The 22509-nt window shown below is 38.3% G+C and overlaps 1 protein-coding gene across 1 annotated transcript; it reads left to right on the top strand.

Moving 5' to 3' along the window:
• Positions 1–9744: 9744 nt before the first annotated feature.
• On the top strand, positions 9745–11841 carry LOC131436551 (UDP-glucose 4-epimerase). The gene is made up of 5 exons (XM_058605317.1): positions 9745–10120; positions 10191–10442; positions 10707–10832; positions 10917–11455; positions 11517–11841. The coding sequence occupies exons 2-5, from the start codon at positions 10203–10205 to the stop codon at positions 11665–11667; spliced, it is 1056 nt and encodes a 351-aa protein (XP_058461300.1). The 5' UTR covers positions 9745–10120; positions 10191–10202; the 3' UTR covers positions 11668–11841.
• Positions 11842–22509: the final 10668 nt, after the last annotated feature.

The raw sequence follows: 22509 nt of genomic DNA, 5'->3' as shown, positions 1-22509 counted from the left end.
AGACATCATATTGACAAGATATCCAGCTCTCACATTTCCCGAACAAATCATTGGCAACATCCTTTTTCGCGAGCACGTCGCCCTCAGGTGAGTCCGCATCGAATCTCATACATAGAAGTAGGGGAGAGAAATGTCAAATTCGTGCGCGCCAAAATAGCAGCACTGCGCACTCATACAATTGACATGATATGTTGAATGTGATGCCGTGCGATGGCGTTGTTGAACTGAAGATTGATTTCGCTCCAAGCTGACAGGGTCTGGTATAACACAAAAACTCATACGCATCTTTGTTTTGTTTTGATTATAGGAAGTTTTAACCTTAGGATAATTCGCCTCTTCGAGCCAGAAAATTTTCCTGACCCTATGTGCGGGGTTAGGAATCGAAACCAGGCAGGCTGCGTGAAAGACATCGACTTACCCATCACGCTATACCCGTCTCCAAATCATACGCATCTTTTCATTTAGCTACTAAAATAAAACAGATACAACTTAACAGTCGACGCCAGTCTATTGACTAAATGTCATTATGAGCTTACGAAGAGACATGAGATGATCAATCCCGATAACTGTTCTCGCAAATATCGAAAATGCCTGATGATGATTGGCATATTGTCGCAATACTGAAATGTAGAGGCTCTGCTTGTTAGAGATGATACTTTCAGCAAGAGCTGTCAAATCGTCAGGAAAATTTCTAATTACTCCACCTTTTCAACGATTTCTTTTGAAACGGGCAAATTCATCTACCGTTTATTCAGAATAGAGCATTAAACTTGGTTTGATACCATTTTTCAAATTCAAATAAAGTATCCAAAACAAATAGTACTCGATCGCTATACATTCTAGTACTCGAGAGATCAACATTACACTGGTTTCTGTTTATAAAAATGTTGATCCGAAAAAAACCTAACCTTACCAAATTTCACACATTTCTGTCGATTTTCCATGTTAAATCGTAGTTTACACTAAAAAAAAGTAGTAGAAATCACTTTGAAATCGATTTTCTTCTACTCCGAGTGTACTTTTATTGCTGATATCTATTTGTACTATTTAATAAACGATAAAAATGTTGCAAATCACTTCTGCCGATATGAAAATTTCCGAAAGAATCCTCCTTTTCCTGGTTCCATTTTTCATGGCAGGTGTCGCTACCGGTAAATCAGCTTTGCGGCAATGTGCCAATAACATATGGCAGCCAGTAAACTGTGAATAACACCGTGCTGTCAATGGTTGAAATTTTTCGCTTATCGAGCACTTCCCCAGATTGCTCAAAAACTGTGAAATGTGATTGCTGCCGATTGCGATGGAAAAAGCGTTGAAATTGCGTTCTTGAAACTCAAAGAGTTACCTTGCAGTCTCTTGATATGATGACGGATTTACCGATGATTGGTAGCATTCCGTCATCAAACCGTTCGCTTCTCTGCTAATAGCACGTGACGAAATATAAAACACGGAACAGATACGGCGACAATGTGTATTTCTTTTCTTTTTCCGCCTCAGCTTTAACCGTAGGCTAATGAACTATTCACACCTTTCCAATCCGGTCCAGTGTCGGCACAGTTCCGTGCACAGACGGTATTATTCTTTCGCGTTTGAATGCGTGTATTTACACTTGTCCGGCTCAGTATCGACACGAAACAGCGCCGGACAAGTGTGACAAAGCGTTTGTCGACGTACACGGAACTTTACCGGTATTGAACCGGACCGTTACGGTGTGAATAGTCCTTAAAGGATCAAACCATCGTCACAAAGCGTCGGCAAAGCGGAAACAGTGCTGATGATAATTGCGGTATGTGTCAAACTCATCGCACCGATAATCGATTTTGATAAATATTTTTCTGAGCAATTTGTTCTATTGTAGAAAATGCGAAGTCCAGTCAATCAAGAAAAGAATGGAATAAATTTTGCAAAACATGTGGGCCACGGCTAGAATCTGAAATCTTCCCGTGTTAGGCGGAGATTGCGGTTCAATTTGAACTGCTTTAAGCACTGATGAGCCGAATGCGAAACGCGAAGAAATCGTCCTGTGTATGTTTCGATAATTTTCACATCCTACTTTCAGTTCCGAAATAATGGGTAGTTGAATACGGCAAAATAACGACTATTGAAGCCTCGGAGACCCATAGTGTGATATGCCAATCGACTCAGCTCGACGAGTGTGTGTGTATGTGTGTGTTAGTGTACCTTTTAACGAATTTTTGTAACGCGCAATTTTCTCAGAGATGGCTTAACCGATTTCAACAAGTCTAGGCTCGTTTGAAAGCTAGTATTGGGCCATTGATCAAGTTCGAAGATCAAATGGCTACTACTTCTGGTTCCGGAGATATATGATGGTATAAGTAACGTAACGGACAAAACACATCGTTTTATACCGCTCTTATGCATATAAGGGTGCCAACATTGTAGGCTCAATTCTAATTTCGTAAATCGGTGGAGCTCAAAAGTTCAAGCACCTCGAAAATAGTCCCCATGCAAAATTTTAGCTAAATCGGATATGGGTAGGGGGTGCAACCCGCCGGTTAAGGTTTGAAACGTTCATTTTTCAGCGGTTAAGGTTTGAAAAGTTCATTCGTTCGATTTTTGCAAAAAAAAAATTTTTCAGATTACACTCAATCTCGACGTTTCGTGCAATTCTAAGACTTTTAGCATCAACATTTTTTTTTATTTCGGAAATTTCATCGACCTCCCCTCCCTACTTGAAATAATTGTGAGCACTGAGGTACTTTTTCGTACAAAAAATTACATCTCCTCTGATCAGCATGGATTTATGCCAGGTCGTTCGGTCAGCACGAATCTCTTAGATTTCACTTCCACTTGTATCTCGAGTTTGGAAAAGAGAGTACAAGTTGATGCAGTATACACTGACCTTAAAGCAGCTTTCGATCGAATTGACCACCGAATACTTTTGTGCAAGATTTCGCGGCTGGGTGCAACACAAAAGTTTATTGAATGGCTTTGCTCTTACTTATGTGGTAGAGTTTTGCGAATAAAGCTAGGCTCCTGTGTATCATCTCCGTTTTCAAATCTATCTATAATATGTAAGGCAGTAATATGGGTCCACTTTGTTTTTGCTGTTCTTCAATGATGCTGTTTCGCTGCTCGGTGTTGGTTACAGTTTAGTATATGCCGATGATTTGAAACTGTATCTTGAAGTTCGTTCTATCGACGACTACATCCGGCTTCAAAATCTTCTTGATACATTCGTCGCCTGGTGTCATAGAAACTGGCTTATTGTCAGCATTGCAAAATGCCAGGTCATAACGTTCCACCGAATACTGAATCCAATTCGATTCGACTATGAAATTGATGGACAAAAACTCCAGAGAGTTGATCATGTTAATGATCTTGGTGTTTTGTTAGATGCTAAGCTTACCTTCAATCTACATCGTTCATCTATAATTTCAAAGGCAACACGGCAATTAGGTTTCATTGCGAAGATCGGGCGGGACTTCAAAGATCCGCATTGCTTGAAAGCGTTATATTGCTCCTTGGTTCGTCCTATACTGGAAAATGCTAGCCTAATTTGGAATCCGTATCAGCTGGTTTGGAACTTACGGATTGAACGCGTACAGAAAAGATTTGTTCGTCTTGCTCTAAGAAACCTTCCTTGGAGGAATCCGCTTGAGCTCCCACCGTATCCCGATCGTTGTCGACTGATCGGACTCGACTCATTAGAAAAACGCAGAAAAATTCAGCAAGCTGTTTTCGTGGCAAAACTGATTAACGGTGATATCGACTCTTCGAAGATTCTGTCTCTACTTGATTTCCGTGCTTCACAACGATCGCTGCGCTCCACCAGTTTACTGCAGCCGAGATTTTATCGAACGACGTTCGGGTATTACGAACCGATAACATCTTGTTTGAGGACGTTTGGCACTGTTGAACATCTCTTCGATTTTAGTGAACCAACTCACAAATTTTCGCAGAAAATACTACGTTCTACAATTTTATGACTTGACTGATACATATTCATTAAGACCATTTTATTGTCAGATGGATTTCATACTTATAATTAAATAAATAAATAAATGTACCGTTCGACTCAGTTCATCGAGCTGAACAATGTCTGTGTGTGTGTGTGTGTGTGTGTGTTTGTGTGTCAAATAATCTCACTAGGTTTTCTCGGAGCTGGCTGAACCGATTTTGACAAACAAATGAAAGATCTCGTGGTCCTATACGGAATTCCGGAATTTCATCCGGATCCGACTTCCGGTTCCGAAATTATAGGGTAAAGTGTGTTCAATATTGTACACCGTCACTTAAACCGGCTAAACAAAAACCGTAAACAATTTTCTAAACTGGACTCTAAACCGTTACTCTCAATCTTAGGGTTAATTGAAGACTTAAGGTCTACCAAAATTTACTGCATATTTTCGGATGCAACAAACATTTAAATCGTAATTTAGAGTGCGTACTAGTAGAGTTCCCGGATTGGCGGTTCAATGCATAGGACGCTGGTCTTACAAGCCAGTTGTCGTATGTTCGAGCCCCGACCTGGAAGGATTCTTAGTGTTAGTAGGATCCATAGTACTAGCCATGCAATGATTTTGTACACTAAGAATCGGCTGTGAAGTCTGTTGAAACAGAAAGGCCAAATTTCACAAAAGGAATGTAATGCCAGGACTTTGCTTTTACTAGTAGAGTTTGTATGTCATGTTAGTTGGTGGCCGTACGAATCGACCGTGATTATACTCGGCATCACTCTTCTCATACAGTAATCAACGCAAATGTCAAGCGATTGGTTGGAAATATGATTTCGACAATTTGACATGAACACTGAAACATGCTTTTGTGAACTACTCGAATCAATCTGAATCAATTGGTGTCAAAAATGAGCCCAAATTAGTGTCCGAAATTATTTAATATAAAGATAAAAAATATTTTCATGAGACTACGAAGAAAAAAAAACGATTTTAAATCTTCGAATTTCGGCCCTGGATCTAAATCTTTTTGTTTCGATGATTCAGAGAACAATTGCAACATTCATCAAAGCCACGATAATCTTTAAGTTCAATGAATCCTAGCTTTTTGTGCGTCATAGAACATACGACGATGCCTCTGTCTATTCATCCATAAAACATGAATGCTAAACAATAAATATGCTAAAGGTTGCCTCACCACAAAAACAAACAACCGGCCATCCAATTATTTGTTGTTTCAGGACAATTTTCTACTGAATCAGCTAAAAGCTGAAGCAATATCAAACAGTAATATTATCACGATATATCCAAAGCCAACACAATGCAAATAAACCAATTTCTATCATCATGTTAAGTAAATTCAATGATTGATGCAAAGTCTAACAATCCTTCTTCTGCAATAGGCCGGAAGGGATACACACCCAAAGCATAACGATATCATCATTCGTTTGAGGATGTCTTTTACTAGCGACATCCCGGTATGGTCGCGCCACAATATGTTTTTCAATCGAAAGATACATAGCTCCAGTAGTCCGACCCAAAAATTTGAAACACAATTCCACAAATAATGGTGGTTTGGTACTTTGGGATGGGTATACCAGAAGCATTTTTTGTTGTTGTACAACAAACAAGTTATTCGGGTAACGTTGACCGAAAATATTTGTGAAATTCAATATTTCTAATGTCTGTGAACGCCTAAACTGCACTCTTAGAGAATACGAAATAAACGATTGACGTAAATTCAAGCATGCCGTAATTTCTTCGGTGATGACACAATATTACATCTATAAACATGTAAAAATAAAGTTAATGATATGACTTATCTTTACATGCTTTGAATTGTGAATGTAAGTGAATCGCAACGCTCCTTTTATGTGCATAAAGATGTAAATTTTTCTAAGTGTGTGAGTATGCAATAGAAGAAAATACGTAAACGAACACAAAAAAAAACGAATTTAAAATCTGAATTAATTACAATACTTTCATTCAATTAAATTAGACTTGAATCCACTCATGGTAAAAAAAATCATGTCAACATTTCCACGTGCGATGAAAACCCTATTGGAACGGTACCACCATTAAAAGAAAACTATTCTTCAAATTTGATGCACATGAATCTACAATCACCCTGTACGAAATGAGCACGTCATAAATTTGCTTGACATACTCCAAGCCATCTGTGCATTCGAAATATTCATATTTTGCAATGGTAGCAGTTTCAAGATGTTATGACCAGATTCCGGCATTCGTGCAGTAACAACTCTTATCTAAAAAACGCACTCCGGAGGAAGTGTTTGATATATATATTTCTACGCCTGCAGTAAGGGTTGTAGGAAGAAGAATTATTGTTACGTGACATGAAATCTAAGTACAATGTCATAAATCGGGTCTTAGAATTAGGCTCGACTAGCCGTTCAAACTGATCGATAACCAACGTGTTTAAGACGCTACATCGAATGAGTTGTCGATATGAAAGATCCCAAGATCTGTTGGGTGAGCTCCCCACCAAGTCCCGATCACTGTACGGAGAAAGTTGATTCTTTTTTGGAATTTTCGTTTCAGATACCTAATGTGACATCCCCAGGTGCCTTTGAAATCGAACCGGACTCCGAGGTATTTGAATGTGAAGGTCTGAGCTATGGTTTGACCCATTAGTTGGAACTGTAGTTGAGCGCACTTCCTGAAAAATACTACCAACTCAGTTTTCTCTGTGAAGAATTCGATACCCAGCTGTAGAGCCCATGTAGACAAAGTGTCTAAGGTAGTTTGTAATGCTCCTTGCAGGTCGGTAGACTTGGATCCGGTAATAGACACCTCGCCATCTTCTGCAAGTTGCCTTAACGTGCAAGAATTTTCAAGAAATTCATCGGAGCCCCGACCTGGAAGGATTCGTAGTGTCAGTAGAATCGTAGCAAAAGTCATGCAATGGTTCTGTACACTCTGAATCGGCTGCGAAGTCTGTTGAAACTTCCACTACAGGACACTACAGGAATGTAATATCAAGGCTTTGCTTTAAGGCATGAGCCCTGGGGAAGGCCCATGTAACTAATTCGTGAGGTCTTCAAGTCTTCATGTGTAAAAAACATGTGCTTTTCCGATAATAAGTTGTGCAAAAAAATATGAAAGGGGGGAAAGACCATGCTTCTCCGAGAGAATTTTTGTGGAAACTGAATCAAAAGCCCCCTTCATGTCCAAAAATACTGATGCCATTTGCTTCTTGTGAGCAAATGCCATTTGAATTTCCGTAGAAAACAGCGCAAGGCAATCGTTCGTTCCTTTGCCTCTACGGAAGCCAAATTGTGTATCTGAAAGCAAGCAGTTTCCGAATACAAGAAATTATTGCAATTGGCCGGTACGAGTTGTGGTCGGAGGCTGGTTTGCCCGGTTTCTGAATAGCGATAACCCTCACTTGTCTCCAGTCTTGAAGAACAAAGTTCTGTTCGACGAACTTGTTGAACAAGTTCAACAGACGTTTTTTCGCGATACCGGGAAGATTTTCAAGCAAGTTGAATTTAATTTTATCACGCCCTGGGGCATTGTTGTTGCACGATAAGAGGACAAGAGAAAACTCCGTCATCGAAAAGGGGGTATCGTTTTCAGTGTATAGAGAGGACGCGACGCGATAGATATTTGATTCCCAGACAAAATCCGGGCAAACCTTCTTGGCGAAGTCAAATATCCAGCGATTTGAATATTCTACGGATTCGTTATTACTGGTTGCATTTCTCATACGGCGGGCTGTATTCCACAGAGTGGTCATCGATGTTCCCCTAGATAGGCCATTGACGAACCGACGTCAGTAACCTTTTTTTTCTAATGATGCATATTTTTCGTAGTCTTCGCGCTTCCCACCGTTTCCGAATTTTATAGGCTTGAATCGCGGCTTTGAGGATCAAGTCAGCTAGGGATTTGTATCCTTCTTCCAGCGAATGTGGTTGTATCCTTTCGAGAGCTTGGGATATCGCGGTCGAGTAGGAATTCCAGTTGATGTTTGATGTCGATGTTTGTGCACCAGTGGATATTGAAAAAAATCGGCACTACCGTGGGGATCAGAGATTACCTTCCACTTGCAATCTAGTTCTAGTGAGGTCGAGCGAAGGGATCAGTCCAGCGCACTAGGGCGTGCTGGCGGTTTTGGATTGCGTGTCATTTCACCTGTATTTAAAATGGTCATATTAAAGTTGTCGCACAGATCATAAATTAACGACGATCGGTTATCATCATATGAACAGCCCCACCCCATACCATGCGAGTTACAGTCTCCTAAAACTAACCGCGGGGTGGTAAGAAGCTCAATGATGTCTGCAAGTCGTCGATGCCCTATCGAGACTCTGGGAGGTATGTAGATAGAAGCTATACGAAGATTGCCTCTGATTTTGATTTGGCAAGCAACGACTTCAATGCCCGGAATCGAGGGGAGGTTAATTCGATAAAATGAATAGCACTTTTTTTATCCGATATTTGTCCGAGAAATTTCATAAAATTTATTCATATGATATAAAATCAGACAGACCCTTCAAGTCTGTCTTGAAAGGCTTATCAAATGATCAAAGTACTGATGAAATTAAAAATGAACCAAAAGAATTGCTTGGTTTTGCCCCTTCCCAAGTAATACTTATGACAATAAGAGCGAATGGTACTTCTAAACCACGCTCTGGAATTTCTCATGAACTTTACTTAATACACTTCAATCGAAGTGATGTAAACAGTTTGAAAACTTTAGTAAAAAGTACGTTTCATTTCCCACATTAAAATTCATTGGGAACATTATAAACGGCATAATGGTATTGCAAACTTAACGCAATGTCTTCGATGCCAAGGCTTCGGCCACGGAACCAAAAATTGTCATACTGATATACGGTGCTTGAATTGTGGTAAATCTCATTCGAAAGACGTTTGTCCAATGAATGAATTCGACTTCATCACTTTTTGAAGCATTTCAAATCGGATGGCAGTTAGCAAATAATATTATAATGAATTTAAAATTTAACAGTGATGTTAAATAATTATTTGAATATTTAAAGTTTAAATGCTCGATCTTTAAAATCGAGTGAAGATGAATTTTATAATTTTCTCAAAGTTCACAAAATTCATATTGCCTTTGTGACAAAAACTTTTCTTAAACCAAATGCCAAATTGAAAAGCAATCCACATTATGTGAATCGTTCATCGGTTTGAGAGGTTTACTGGAATGGGTGGTGGATTTGCCATTTTTGTCCAACGGCAAATTAAACATCGAATTTTACCATTTTTCAATACTAAAGTTATTGAAAGCTTGGGAATCGATTTTTTTGAAAAAATCGACTTTCTGGGACTTTTGATATTTTTACTAAGTCCCAGAAAGTCAATTTTTTTTAGATGACACTACATCTCGACGTTTCATGCAATTCTAAGGCTTTTGGCATAAAAAAATTATATAATAAGGCCCGCAAAAGAAGAAAGTTTTTTCGCCGTAATTTGAAATAAAATGTTACATTGCAAACTGCATACTGGCCTGCTTAAGACTTGCTGCTTGCTCTGCACAGAGTTGCCATTTAAAAATCTGTGTTTCGAATTAAAAAATCTGTGTTGCATATTTTCGATCATAATATGTAAAAATCTGTGAAAAACATTTTGAAAATCAGCCGTTTTTATAAAATATTCATAAAAATCTGTAAAAATCTGTGAATTTTGACAAAATCTGTGTTCTGTGACATAGAATCTGTGTGGCAAAATAGGCAAACAAACCTGTGGATTTACAGAAAAATTTGTGAATATGGTAACTCTGGCTCTGCAGTGCGCATGATCCCAAACGTCATCATCTGTTTTGTTTACATTCTCTTTCCCGGTACTGGAATTAGATCATAATTCAATCGATTCAAATGCAGTTCCTTCCTGCCTAGTCTACCATTTAGTAATAGTAATTTCTAATGTTCTCGGGTGTAATCAGTAACAATCAAACGGCGATATTGTATACATCGTTGCTTGCAGTAGCGAACATCGCATCTACAAATGTACAATAAGTAATCGTCATCATTTCGCCGCTGTATTTTCCTTGCGCGTTATAATTTGTGATAAGATAAGCAGTATTTTCTGCCACACTGAGGCAGAAAACGCACGAGTGTTAGAGCCATGAATCGGGCATCTTTCATACGTGTCGTTTGATCATACAGCATTTGCCATTTAGATTGTCCAGCTTATTGACTGAATTTCTTTTCACCGTCGTAAGTAAATTCGTCACGCATTCAATTATGTACAGTCTAATTTGTTACATTTTTGTTTGTTCTTCTTTAGGCAAGCGAAGTTATGTCCCTCACAATTTTGGTAACCGGCGGTGCTGGATTTGTAGGTTCTCACACAGTGCTTGAACTTTTGAATGCCGGTCATGAAGTCATCTGCGTTGATAATTTGTGCAATGCCTTCGGGGCGTCCAACTCTAAATTGCCAGAATCATTGAAACGAGTAGAAGAGCTCGCAGGGAAAAGTGTACTCTTCTATGATGTGGACATCCGTAATAGAGACGGCATGCGAGGGGTTTTCAAGAAGGTATTATAAGTTTCACTTGAGCGAACGTTTGCCTACAGCAAGTGCAATACGTACTGATAATACTTGAATGTGACCTTTGCGTCGTCTATGTCATTCTAATTCTATTTGTGAAAACAATAGTGGATAAGCTGTTAAACTTTGGTTTAATTTTTCGGAACAAGTTTAAAAGAATGAAAACTCTTATTGCACCTGTTAGGATAATTCAAAATTAATTATTTGATTGCGATATCGATACCAGCGATAATAAATTGGATTTTTTTCCAGCATAAAATTGATTGCGTGGCTCATTTCGCTGCGTTGAAAGCGGTTGGCGAATCGTGTCGGATACCACTGCAATACTATCAAAACAACATCACCGGCACGAGCATTTTACTAGAGGTCATGGAAGAGGTAAGCTTGAAATGACGACAATAGGTTAAGTATAGAACTGATGTTATGATTTCGATTGATTTAATCTCCTAATCAACCTTTCAGAACAACGTATTCAACTTTGTTTACAGCTCCAGTGCCACTGTTTACGGTGAACCTCAGAAACTCCCGTTGGATGAGAATCATCATACGGGAAACTGCACCAATCCATACGGTAAAAGCAAATACTTCACGGAGGAGATACTGAAAGATCTCTGCCAGTCTGATGCGCGGTGGACAGTCATATCACTGCGTTATTTCAACCCGGTTGGAGCGCACAAATCCGGACGCATCGGTGAGGATCCCAACGGAGAACCAAACAACCTGATGCCTTACATCTCTCAGGTGGCCGTTGGTCGACGTTTGTGTTTGAAGGTATTTGGTGACAATTACGACACACCGGACGGGACGGGCGTTCGCGATTATATACACATTGTGGATTTAGCCGAAGGGCATGTTAGTGCCATCCAAAAATTGGTCAGTGGTGAGTTAAACGGGTTTGTTGTATATAATCTGGGCACGGGCCGGGGGTACTCGGTGCTAGAGGTGGTGGATGCATTTTCTAAGGCTTCTGGCAAGGATATTAAATTCGAAATTGTCGATAGGTAATAATGCTAATTCGAATAGTTTTTGAATTACAAATTGATCCTTGATTTTGTTTTCCAGGCGACCTGGTGACGTAGCAATCAGCTACGCTGATGTGTCTTTGGCTGCCAAAGTTCTTGGTTGGACAGCAAAGCGAGGGCTGAAAGAAATGTGCGAGGATACGTGGAATTGGCAAAGATCGAATCCGAATGGGTTTGCTGGGTCTAATTAAAATTACACGGGTACGGTAACAGTATAAGATTTTATGAATTATTTAAAACCTATGCTTTTATTTGAGACATTTTTTCACCTTCAAATCTTTAATAGAAAATTTAGTTAATAAAATAGCGCACTTATATCTAAATGCTATGGTACCAAATAAATCAATGTTATGTCATCTACTGCAGCATGGTATTTTAATTTAATCTCAATTCAGTCAAATTTGGGATGTTCGCTTTCTTTCCTTGATTAAAGTAGATGCACTTGCGATAGGAACAAAGTACAGCACAGCTCAGTGAACAATAAGTTTATCTTGAAGAACTCAAAGTATAACAGTGCTAGTTGTTTTGGTCGTGAATACTGATGAGATATGATGAGCACCTCGTTAAAAGAGAAATAAGTTTTTTCCCTACCTGCATTGTACGAACCCTGAGCTTGTATTATTTCTTTTTTATTCTACTTCCTACTACTGCGGAACTGTACACAATCATCACAAATAAATGCGTTTTACTTCCAACCAGTCGTGTTGTGTTTTAGCTCCTTTTTTGTCCGTATTTTTACTTCGGTTCCGCGTGTCTGCTGGTAGTTCCGTCCATCAGGTTATGGTCCCAGTCTCGGGAAGCCGTTGAGCAGTGACCGGATTTAGAAGGCTGTTTTCCGGGAAGTGGAGGTTTTCTGTTTTATGCTTCCTGAAGGAATTTTTTTTTTCTTGCAACGCGGTTGTGAATGAACAAGATGGCTGACGGATGGAAAGCATCGTTCGCTAAATTAGGAAATGCAAACTATGCATCATGGAAATTTCGCATGCGATCTTTGCTGGAACGTGAAGATTTGTGGAACATAATTGAGCAACCAAAGCCAGAAGAAACTGATGATGGTTTTGCGGATTGGAAGAAAAACGACACAAAGGCCCGAGCAACAATCGCTCTATTTGTTGAGGATAATCAACTGCGTTTTGTGAAAAAGTGTGATACGGCTCGCCAGATGTGGGAAAATCTGCGAATCTATCATGAAAAGGCCACCATTGGGAACCAAGCAATGCTGTTGCAGAAGTTGTGTTCGAAAAATTTGCCTGAGGGTGGTGACGTCGAGAAGCATCTCGAAGAAATTGAATGCTTGTATGAGCGCCTGGACAACGCGGGCGTGGAACTCAGTGAGCTTTTGCGAATAATAATGATGTTGCGTAGTCTTCCATCGTCGTACAATAGTTTTGTGACGTCATTGGAAAATAGACCACAGGAGGATCTAACAATGGATTTGGTGGTAGCTCGGCTGCGTGATGAATATCAAAAGCGATCGGATCGTAATAAGCATGGCGATAACAGTGAAAAAGCGTTGAAAGTTTCCGATAAAGGAAAAAGTGACAGAAAATGTTTTTATTGTTCGAAACCCGGACATTTTAAGAAAAATTGTCGCAAATATCTTGCAGACAAGCGCTGTGAAGATGCAAGTGAATCAGAAAAATCCACAGGATCGAATCAGGCTGCTAAGCAGAAAGCAAAGCAAGTACAAGCGGAAAGTGAGAGTAACGATCGATCAAAACAAAGGGTTGCGGATGAGGTTATCTGTGGTGCTGTGTGCTTCATGGCCGGTAGCGTAATTCCAGGATCGTGGACGATTGATAGTGGGTGTACGTGTCATATGACGAACGACCGCAGTTTTTTCTCGGAATTCAAAAGAGGAGTTACCGTAGACGTGACTCTTGCAGACGGAACAAAAACTAAATCTACCGGAGTTGGAAGCGGTGTGATCATGGGAATGAATGCGAAAGGGGAACGCATTGCAATTACTCTTGAGAACGTTTTATTGGTTCCTTCTCTAGAAGGTGGATTGATTTCTGTTCGGAAACTCGCAACGAAGGGCTTCACAGTTGTATTTGAAGCAACGGGATGTTTAATCAAAACAATCAACGGTGTCATCGTGGCAATGGGTGAGTTAGTTGGTTGTCAATACAAGTTAAAGTTGGCAGAGCAGTGTTTATCCGTTACGGGAAATCATAATGAGAGTTGTCAACACACATGGCATCGCCGAATGGGCCATCGCGACATTGGTGTACTAAATACAATCGTCACACAAGGTTTGGCAAATGGAATCAAGTTAACGGATTGCGGAGATAGAATCGTGTGTGAGTGCTGTTTGAAAGGTAAATTGGTACGAAAACCTTTTCCTTTGATTTCAGAGCGAAAATCAAAACGACCGTTAGATATAATACACACGGATCTCTGTGGGCCAATGGAACATTCGACGCCGAGTGGTAACAAATACTTCATCACACTAATTGATGATTTTAGCCGTTTTTGCGTGGTGTTTTTATTGAAGACGAAAGATGAAGCAGTCGATAAGATTATTGAATTCGTTCGGTGGGCTCAAAATATCTTCGATAGGAAGCCCTGTGTTTTGCGATCTGATGGAGGAGGAGAATATACAGGTGAGAAATTACAAAGTTTTTGCAAATCCGAGGGCATACAGCAGCAGTTCTCTACTCCTTACTCACCGCAATCGAATGGAGTAGCGGAGCGGAAAAACCGATCACTTCAGGAAATGTCTAGTTGTATGTTACTCGATGCTAACCTTCCGAAGCTTTATTGGGGGGAAGCGATTCTCACGGCAACGTATATTCAAAATCGGCTTCCATCAAGAGCAGTTGAAAAGACGCCATTCGAATTGTGGACAGGCTACAAACCAGACTTGAAAGGTCTTAGAATCTTCGGTTGTGAAGCCTATGTTCGTATACCGGATGTCAAGCGAAAGAAGCTTGATCCTCGATCCAGAAAGCTTATATTCGTCGGTTATTCTAGTTGTCACAAAGGTTATCGATTCCTTGATGTTCAAACCCAGCGTATAACAGTTAGTAGAGATGCACAATTTTTGGAAATTGCGAATGGTCCAGTGCATCAGGAGGAGATACTTCCGGAAACGCTGCGGAGTAACAGTCCGATTCCAGATGATTCAAATAATGATGATAATACAGTGGAAGTTAGTGATGAAAGTAACCAACAACAAATACAAGAAGAAGGGCGTCATTCAGTGTATGAAGACGCAGAAGACACTTTTGAAACAGATTTTTTTGGCTTCGACGATACTAGCGCGGAAATGGAGAATACAGAGCAATCAGTATTAAATCGTCAAGACCGGTGTTCACGTGGTAGAATGCCACACAGATATGATGATTTTATCGTTGAAAATGTTAAACATGACGAAGAACCTATTAACTTTCGCGATGCTTTAAGTTTGCCCGTCTGGCAACGCGCAATGCGAGAAGAGATTGATGCTCACAAAATAAATAGCACATGGGAGCTATCAGATCTTCCATCAGGTAAGAAAGTCATCGGCGCGAAGTGGGTATTTAAGATTAAACGAGATGAAACGGGTGCTATTGTCAAGCATAAAGCTCGTATCGTTGCGCAAGGATACTCACAGTGTTTCGGTGTTGATTTTTCGGAAGTGTATGCGCCGGTCACACGGCAGGCAACATTGCGTACACTATTAGCAGTTGCGGGAAAGAAACAGTTGATATTGAAGCAGTATGATGTTCGGACGGCCTACCTCAACGGTACTGTCGAAGAAGAGCTATATATGCAGCAACCTCCAGGTTTTGAAACTCCAGGCAACGAACAAAAGGTATGCAAACTACGAAAAAGTATATACGGTTTGCGACAATCTGCGAGATGTTGGAATAAAGCGTTGCACTCTGTACTTCTTGGGTTGAAGTTTAAACCAAGCAGCGCAGATCCATGTCTTTACATCCGATATGGAAAACCGTTTGTTGTTATTTTAGTGTACGTGGACGATCTATTGATTGGTAGTGCTGATGAGACTGATATAAATGTGGTTTACGAAGGGCTTAAGAAGAAATTTGACATTACTTCGCTTGGATATGTACGTCATTTTTTGGGATTCGAAATTGAAAGAGTGGGATGCTACTATACTTTGCGATTATCCGTCTTCATCCATACATTGCTTTGTAAGTTCAATATGAAGAATTGTCGACCCTCAAAGATTCCTATGGATCCAGGTTACAAACCGAGTAACGATGATAGTAAACGATTTGAAAATCCAACAATGTACCGAAGTCTTGTTGGAGCTTTATTATATTTAGCGGTTAACGCAAGACCAGATCTATCTTTGAGTGTTGGCTTGCTTGGAAGGAAAGTGAGTGAACCCAACAACATGGATTGGTATGCAGCGAAACGAGTTCTGCAATATTTGAGCGTGACGAGTGATTTGAAATTGCAATTCGGACCAGGAGAAGGATGGTGTTTAAGAGGATTTTCTGATTCTGATTGGGCAGGAGATGTTCGCACGAGGAGATCAACAACCGGGTTTATCTTTTTCTATGGAAGCGGTCCAATTAGCTGGGTGAGCAAAGCACAATGTTCTGTTGCACTGTCGTCCCTCGAAGCTGAGTACAACGCACTGTCGCTAGCTTGTCAAGAAACCGTTTGGCTTAGGCGATTGTTGTCAGAATTAAGTGAAGCAGAAGACAAAGCTACTGTCATTCTCGAGGATAACCAAGGATGTCTCAGTTTTGCTACGTCGGAAAGGACCAGTGGTCGCGTTAAACATATCGACACTAAAAGGCATTATGTACGGGAATTAGCGGAGAAAGATGTCATCAAGTTGGTGTATTGTCCGACCAGTGAGATGGTTGCAGATGCATTAACAAAGCCTTTAGGTCCTACAGGATTGCGGAAATTCGTCGAGCAAATAGGACTGAAGCCTTAAACTCGGTGTTCATCCAGGAGGAGTGATGAGATATGATGAGCACCTCGTTAAAAGAGAAATAAGTTTTTTCCCTACCTGCATTGTACGAACCCTGAGCTTGTATTATTTCTTTTTTATTCTACTTCCTACTACTGCGGAACTGTACACAATCATCACAAATAAATGCGTTTTACTTCCAACCAGTCGTGTTGTGTTTTAGCTCCTTTTTTGTCCGTATTTTTACTTCGGTTCCGCGTGTCTGCTGGTAGTTCCGTCCATCAAATACGACTTACTTTATTATGGGGTGCCTTTTCAAAATTTACCCTCTGAGAGAGTGATAAGTTTTTGATCGTGAATATCTATTGTTGTATCTAATGAATCAACATAATTCTTGCGACATGCCATCGGAAATATGATCACAATTTTATGATAAAATTTTCAGTTTTGTGACATAGTCTCAAATAATTCAAATTAAACTTCTCTGAAATGTTTGGTATAAACGAGTATCAAAGAGGATAATTCATAAGGCGCGTTTGCCTTTCTCGTATTTTTAAAGCTCATATCTCAGTGATCCGTGAAAGGATTTATATAAGTTAACTACCAATAGAATTGAATTTTTTCAATTTAAACGTGTATAGCAAAAGCATTGAAGTATTTCAATAGTACACTATTGAAAAACCTGTCTCATTCGACCCATGTCAACACCAGCCAATCAGAACGCATTCTGAGGAAGAGAACAAAATATCTGCTGCTGTACAACAAATCGTTTGAGGAAAATGTTCCGAACAGTGTTTAATATCGTAGTGAGTTCCACAATTTGGTCCTTCTGAAAGGTAGGAATGAATCCCGTACAGCACCCTGATAGTTTCTTTCAATGAAATGCAAATCCGAAATTAAATAATCGACATTAAAATTCTGTATGCGGCTATTTTTATAGCCGTTTGGACCGCCCATTAGTGAAAAAGCTACAAACGAAACCACATAAAATGAAGTCTCTTAACAAAAATTGAATCAGTTTGGATTCTATCGCGACTGCGAGCAGATGTGTTTTGTGTCGTCTGCACAGCTAGTTTCGCTTTCGACAAGAGCGATTACGTCACAGCTGCCAGTCATTGGCATTGGTGAAAAAACAACGGTGGAGAGCATTACACAAAATCAGCCGTTCTAATGGCTCTAAAAGTTTTCTAAAGAACTATTAGGATTTGTTGTTCGCAAATCGAAGGTAAATAAGGTAAATTTTAGTAGTGAAAAGGGGAAAAGTTTCGCACTTCACACAATCGATCAACTATCAACTCGAATTCGAATCTGTAAAGAAATCGTGTCAGTTTTATTCGTATTCACGGCATCCAGTTATGTCTCTGACATTACACACCCGTACTTTTTTAACTTCATGAGTAGTATTCGACCTTCAGTTGCAGTTGAACAAATCTGATTATGCAATATACACACAGATTCGTGCCAAACACAACTAAGTTCATTGCGTTGAACATGAATAATAGCCGAGTATGAACGTTTAGAGATGTCTTGGTTTGTACAATAAGTACATATTTCGTTTCGATACTTCAAGTTATTTATGTTGAAGGGAGAAAATGGTTTGAAATAATCATATTCTAGCTCGAAATTAACATCAATAAGATTTAAAAGTTTGATTTGTTATTTTAGACATGCTCCATTTCTCTGCGTGTAATACTTTATGGATTGCACAGGTAACTAACAATTTCATTAACACACAAAGCAGTCTCGAACTTAATTAATACACATCACAACTGATGAGCAACAGACAGCGAAAAATTGAAAATGCAGGAAACTGCGGCATTCCACGCGAAATCAGCCACCCAAATTTATTTTTTTTTTTTGGTAAAGAACACGAAAATATTCGACACGTATTTTTTTGTTTCAATATGATACGTGGAATTTTCGAGATATGACTTTTTGAAGCTTCGCGTTTACAAAAAAAGAACCTTTTTTCAACAGCCTATACTTTACAGTAATAAAGATACAAAAATTCGCCCAAGACATGAAATGTACTTCTTTTCCTTAGCTTAGCTTAGTTAGGATTCGATCAGTGGCGCGACATGTGTCGACAAGTTAAGGTGAAATGTAGCGGAATGCGAAAATCGCGTTTTTGATCAATTATTCTAAAACTTGACCGATTTTCGAAAAACCAAAAACAGTTTTTGAAATCAAATTTATCATAACTAAGTATTCTTAGAATTTTGAAATTTTGCTTTGCCGAGCCGTTATTGGTTTTTGGAAAGTACAAACGGTTACTGTTCCGTTCCACAGGGATGGTTTTAGAACTGAAACTTAGTGTTTGTAGCAGAATTTCACAAAGAATCGGAACATGCAACTCAAAATTATAAAATTTTAGCCAAAACAACCGAAATTTGAAAAAGTTTACATAAACTTTTCCGCATTTTTTTATTGCTTGCGCGCTACTGTTTCGTATTGAGGTGGTGTGAGAAATGCACGGTGGACTCGGTGGCATTATATCGTGAGCAAAAATTACATATCAAGTAATGACGCGAATTTATGCAGCATTGGGTTTTGTGTTGAAATGAAAACGAGTTGAATACAATTAAATGGGTATTGTAAGAAGTCATCTATTTTCTAAGTAACTGTCATTTATAATGCTAAAAATGTGCAACTCTGTTGAGCTCAATGCATTGATGTTGCTGAAGCAATAATGCTTGGCTGTGTAATATCATATAATAGGTATTATTTTAGATTGCAGCAATTTTTGTACCAAAACTAAAACTTCAACCTTGAAAGGCTACTGAATGCAATGAATACAAGCCAAGAAGTATCGTTCATGTAGAATATTTGTAAATATAATCTTTACATAACCTGCGATACAAACAATGTGGCCTGGCAAACTACTGGCAAAGATATCGAAAATACTTGAATGTTCTTTTGTCTTCAATCGTTCTTTTGAAGAGAAATCCATGCTTGCTACTAAACTCAGGTATATACATGGTTAGCAAGTTAGTCAATACATATACATATAACCTCATGTTAGTCATTCATAATTACTCGTAATTCATAGCTCTAGTGTAAGAGTAATCACTAACAATAACGATTGAATTAGCGTATATTCAAAGTGTGAAAGATCCAAAAATCCATTACGTCCAGTCTTATTTACAAGCCAAAATAACGAGAGGTAAGCCCACTGCGCTCAATCACTGAAAATAGTTCAGGTTTCTATGTGTCAGTTTTTCTTGTTATGCTTTGTGCGACGGTTCGTTCAACTGAAGCGGATAAAATTTTGCGCGCATTTGATGACACTACATTTCACCTTAAGTCCGTATCCCAGCGAGTTGTGCTGCGGTATGCTCTGCGCGTGCGGGCCGTTATTGAAAAACTCACTGCTCCGAAAGTATTATTCTTTCCACTCTAAAACTTTGCCAAGATTTAGTTAGGCCCCTAAGGCTTCTTTTTTCAACTAAAACAAAGAAAAAAAATAGGCCCTAGTTTGAATTTTTTTATTTGTTTATTAATTGTGAACTTTTTTCATGAAACTAACCTTAAAGGTTGTTTTATGGAATCGCTTATTCGAAAGATAAGCAAAAGACGCACATTTCATGTCTTGGGCGATTTTTTGTGTCTTTACTAGATTTTTCAGTATAGGCTGTTGAAAAAAGGCTCTTTTTTGTAAACGCGAAACTTCAAAAAATCATAACTCGAAAATTCCACGTACCATATTGAAATGAAAAATACGTATCGAATATTTTCGAGTTCTTTACCGAAAAAAATAGTTAGATGACAAACATAATTTTGGGTGACTGATTTTGAGTGGAATGGTCCATATATGGTTTCATGTTAAAATTTCTATGTGACTTCAACCAATTTTTAAAATAACGATTCCCTGGCATCTATATGTGATAAGAACTGGTGGGTAAACACTACACATCATTTTATCTATGAAACACTCGGCTATCGAAACTGTACCACAGACTAACAGACATGACAGTATGAGTAAATTCTTATAAAAATATTTTTTCGTGATGCACTAGTTCCACCTGTATTGTACTGCGCGAACTATTTACTATCGGTACACCCCTTGTGTTATGCGAAAGTTTTTTTTACTAGTTGGTTTCCCCTCGTTTGTCAACACCGATCAGCTGCTTGCAGGGATGCCTGATGTCATCATAATATTTGAAAATGAATCGTCATAAAAAATTATTGGATTACGTTGATAATATATTTAACTTATTTAGTGATGTTGTTCATCTAGACTATTTTTGATTGTGTTGGTAATATCATCCGAAATTAAGTGGCGGTAGACCAGAAGTAAGTAAGTATTATACAAAACGGGTTCGATTTTGTATTGCGTTGAAAGATGAGAAGTAGGCACAATTCTGTATATAGTTTTAGCAATATGTATTAAATCTGTATCCTGCATGAAATTCGTACGGACGTATACAAATCAATACATTGCAGGTAATTCTGAATGAATGCCAACTCTGTTGGTAAATGAAAAAAATAAACACAGTCTACACGCAGCGAAAAAAATGTAAAGATAACAATATTTGGTACTCACACAAAGAATTATTTTATTGAATTAGTGACAAAAGAAAATCAGGCTTGATATAGCAAATATTGCTGCTTGAAAATACAAAACATGATAATTAATTTTTCTCGTCGGATTAGTATGATTCAATCCATATTCTGATAAAAATAACAAATATTTTACCTGTGCGTTCCTGTCAATTTCTTGACAAACAATTTCGTAGTAAATTCAATTTAGAAAATTAGTCCTTAAAGAACGAACTCTAGTTAAAGCGCTTCGAATTTACTAACTTTTTAGTAGAAATAAATGAACTTAAATTTAGTTATTTGTATGTTATAATCATACTTTTTTGTTTGTTTAAAGAATAAAATGATTTCTTTCAAACTAATTCGGAAGGTAATTTATGATAGTACTTTTATTTCGCTTTCAAATTTATAAAAATCATGTTTTTGATTGAAATTGCCAAATTTCAAGACATGTAGCCCTTTTGTCGCAACGCAAGACGATCCAATCACATCACATACCACAAGCCCTGGCCTTTAAATTAGTATTCAATGACTTGGTGCTTCCTCAGTCCGATGAAGATCTCTGCATCAAATATTTTGTTGTAAAAAAAATCTGTTATATAATGTCATACATATCAATACATACGCTTCAATTTTTAAAAATTCCTGAAAAAATGAAAGAAGTAGAAAAAATTTCACTTAAAAAACGTACACAAACTTTATCCGCGGGAGAAAAAATGCTCTAGCTTATTCACGCGGGAAAAATTGCTGTCATTTATTCATACTGTTATGTCTGTTAGTCTGTGGTATAATATCACTAATCCTACATACTGTAAAGCAATTTGCATTAAATTTGCATTCAAAATATAATAAATCATTATCTTACAACAACCTTTCCCCGTGCTATATATCGGCAATTAGGGATATATTTTGATGCAACGAAACTTGAATAATAACCCAATTAATCACGACGCATTATAACCCAACATTATTTCAGTTTTAAAAATTCACGAAGAAATAGTTTACATACAATGGAGTTATACATGTTTTTTTTTGTAATTTTATCATAAAGCTGAAAAAGGCGTTTATTAGACAGGTGATGCAGGAATTGCGCACTATTAATGTGCCTATAATGGAAATATCTACTCTATCTATGGTAACAATTCTAACTGTAGATTATAAATGTCTTAATGTAATAGAAGAGCAATATTAATGTAAAAAATTCAAATATTGAAAAAGATTAATCATATTATACATAAATACATAAATATCACTATTAATACAGGTTATGACGCAATATGTTTATATTCCATGTTTTGCTTTTCTCATATAGAAAGGTTATGCAATTACTTGAAAAACCGACTAGTAAAAATTGTGAGTGAGCAATGTCTGTATGTGTGTGTGTATGTGTCAAATAATCTCACTAGGTTTTCTCGGAGATGGCTGAACCGATTTTGACAAACTTAGATTCAAATGAAAGGTCTCAAACGAAATTCCTGAACTTAATTCGGATCCGACTACCGGTTCCGGAGTTATAGGGTAAAGTGTGTTGAATATTGTACACCGTCACTTAAACTGGCGGAACAAAAACCGTAGAAAATGTTGTATACTGGGCTCAAACCCGTTATTCCCAATC

Source organism: Malaya genurostris, chromosome 3 (genome assembly GCF_030247185.1).
Source record: "Malaya genurostris strain Urasoe2022 chromosome 3, Malgen_1.1, whole genome shotgun sequence".
NCBI lineage: Eukaryota > Metazoa > Arthropoda > Insecta > Diptera > Culicidae > Malaya > Malaya genurostris.
The sequence above is the reverse complement of the archived record's forward strand: the minus strand, read 5'-3'. Positions and strand labels throughout refer to the sequence as shown.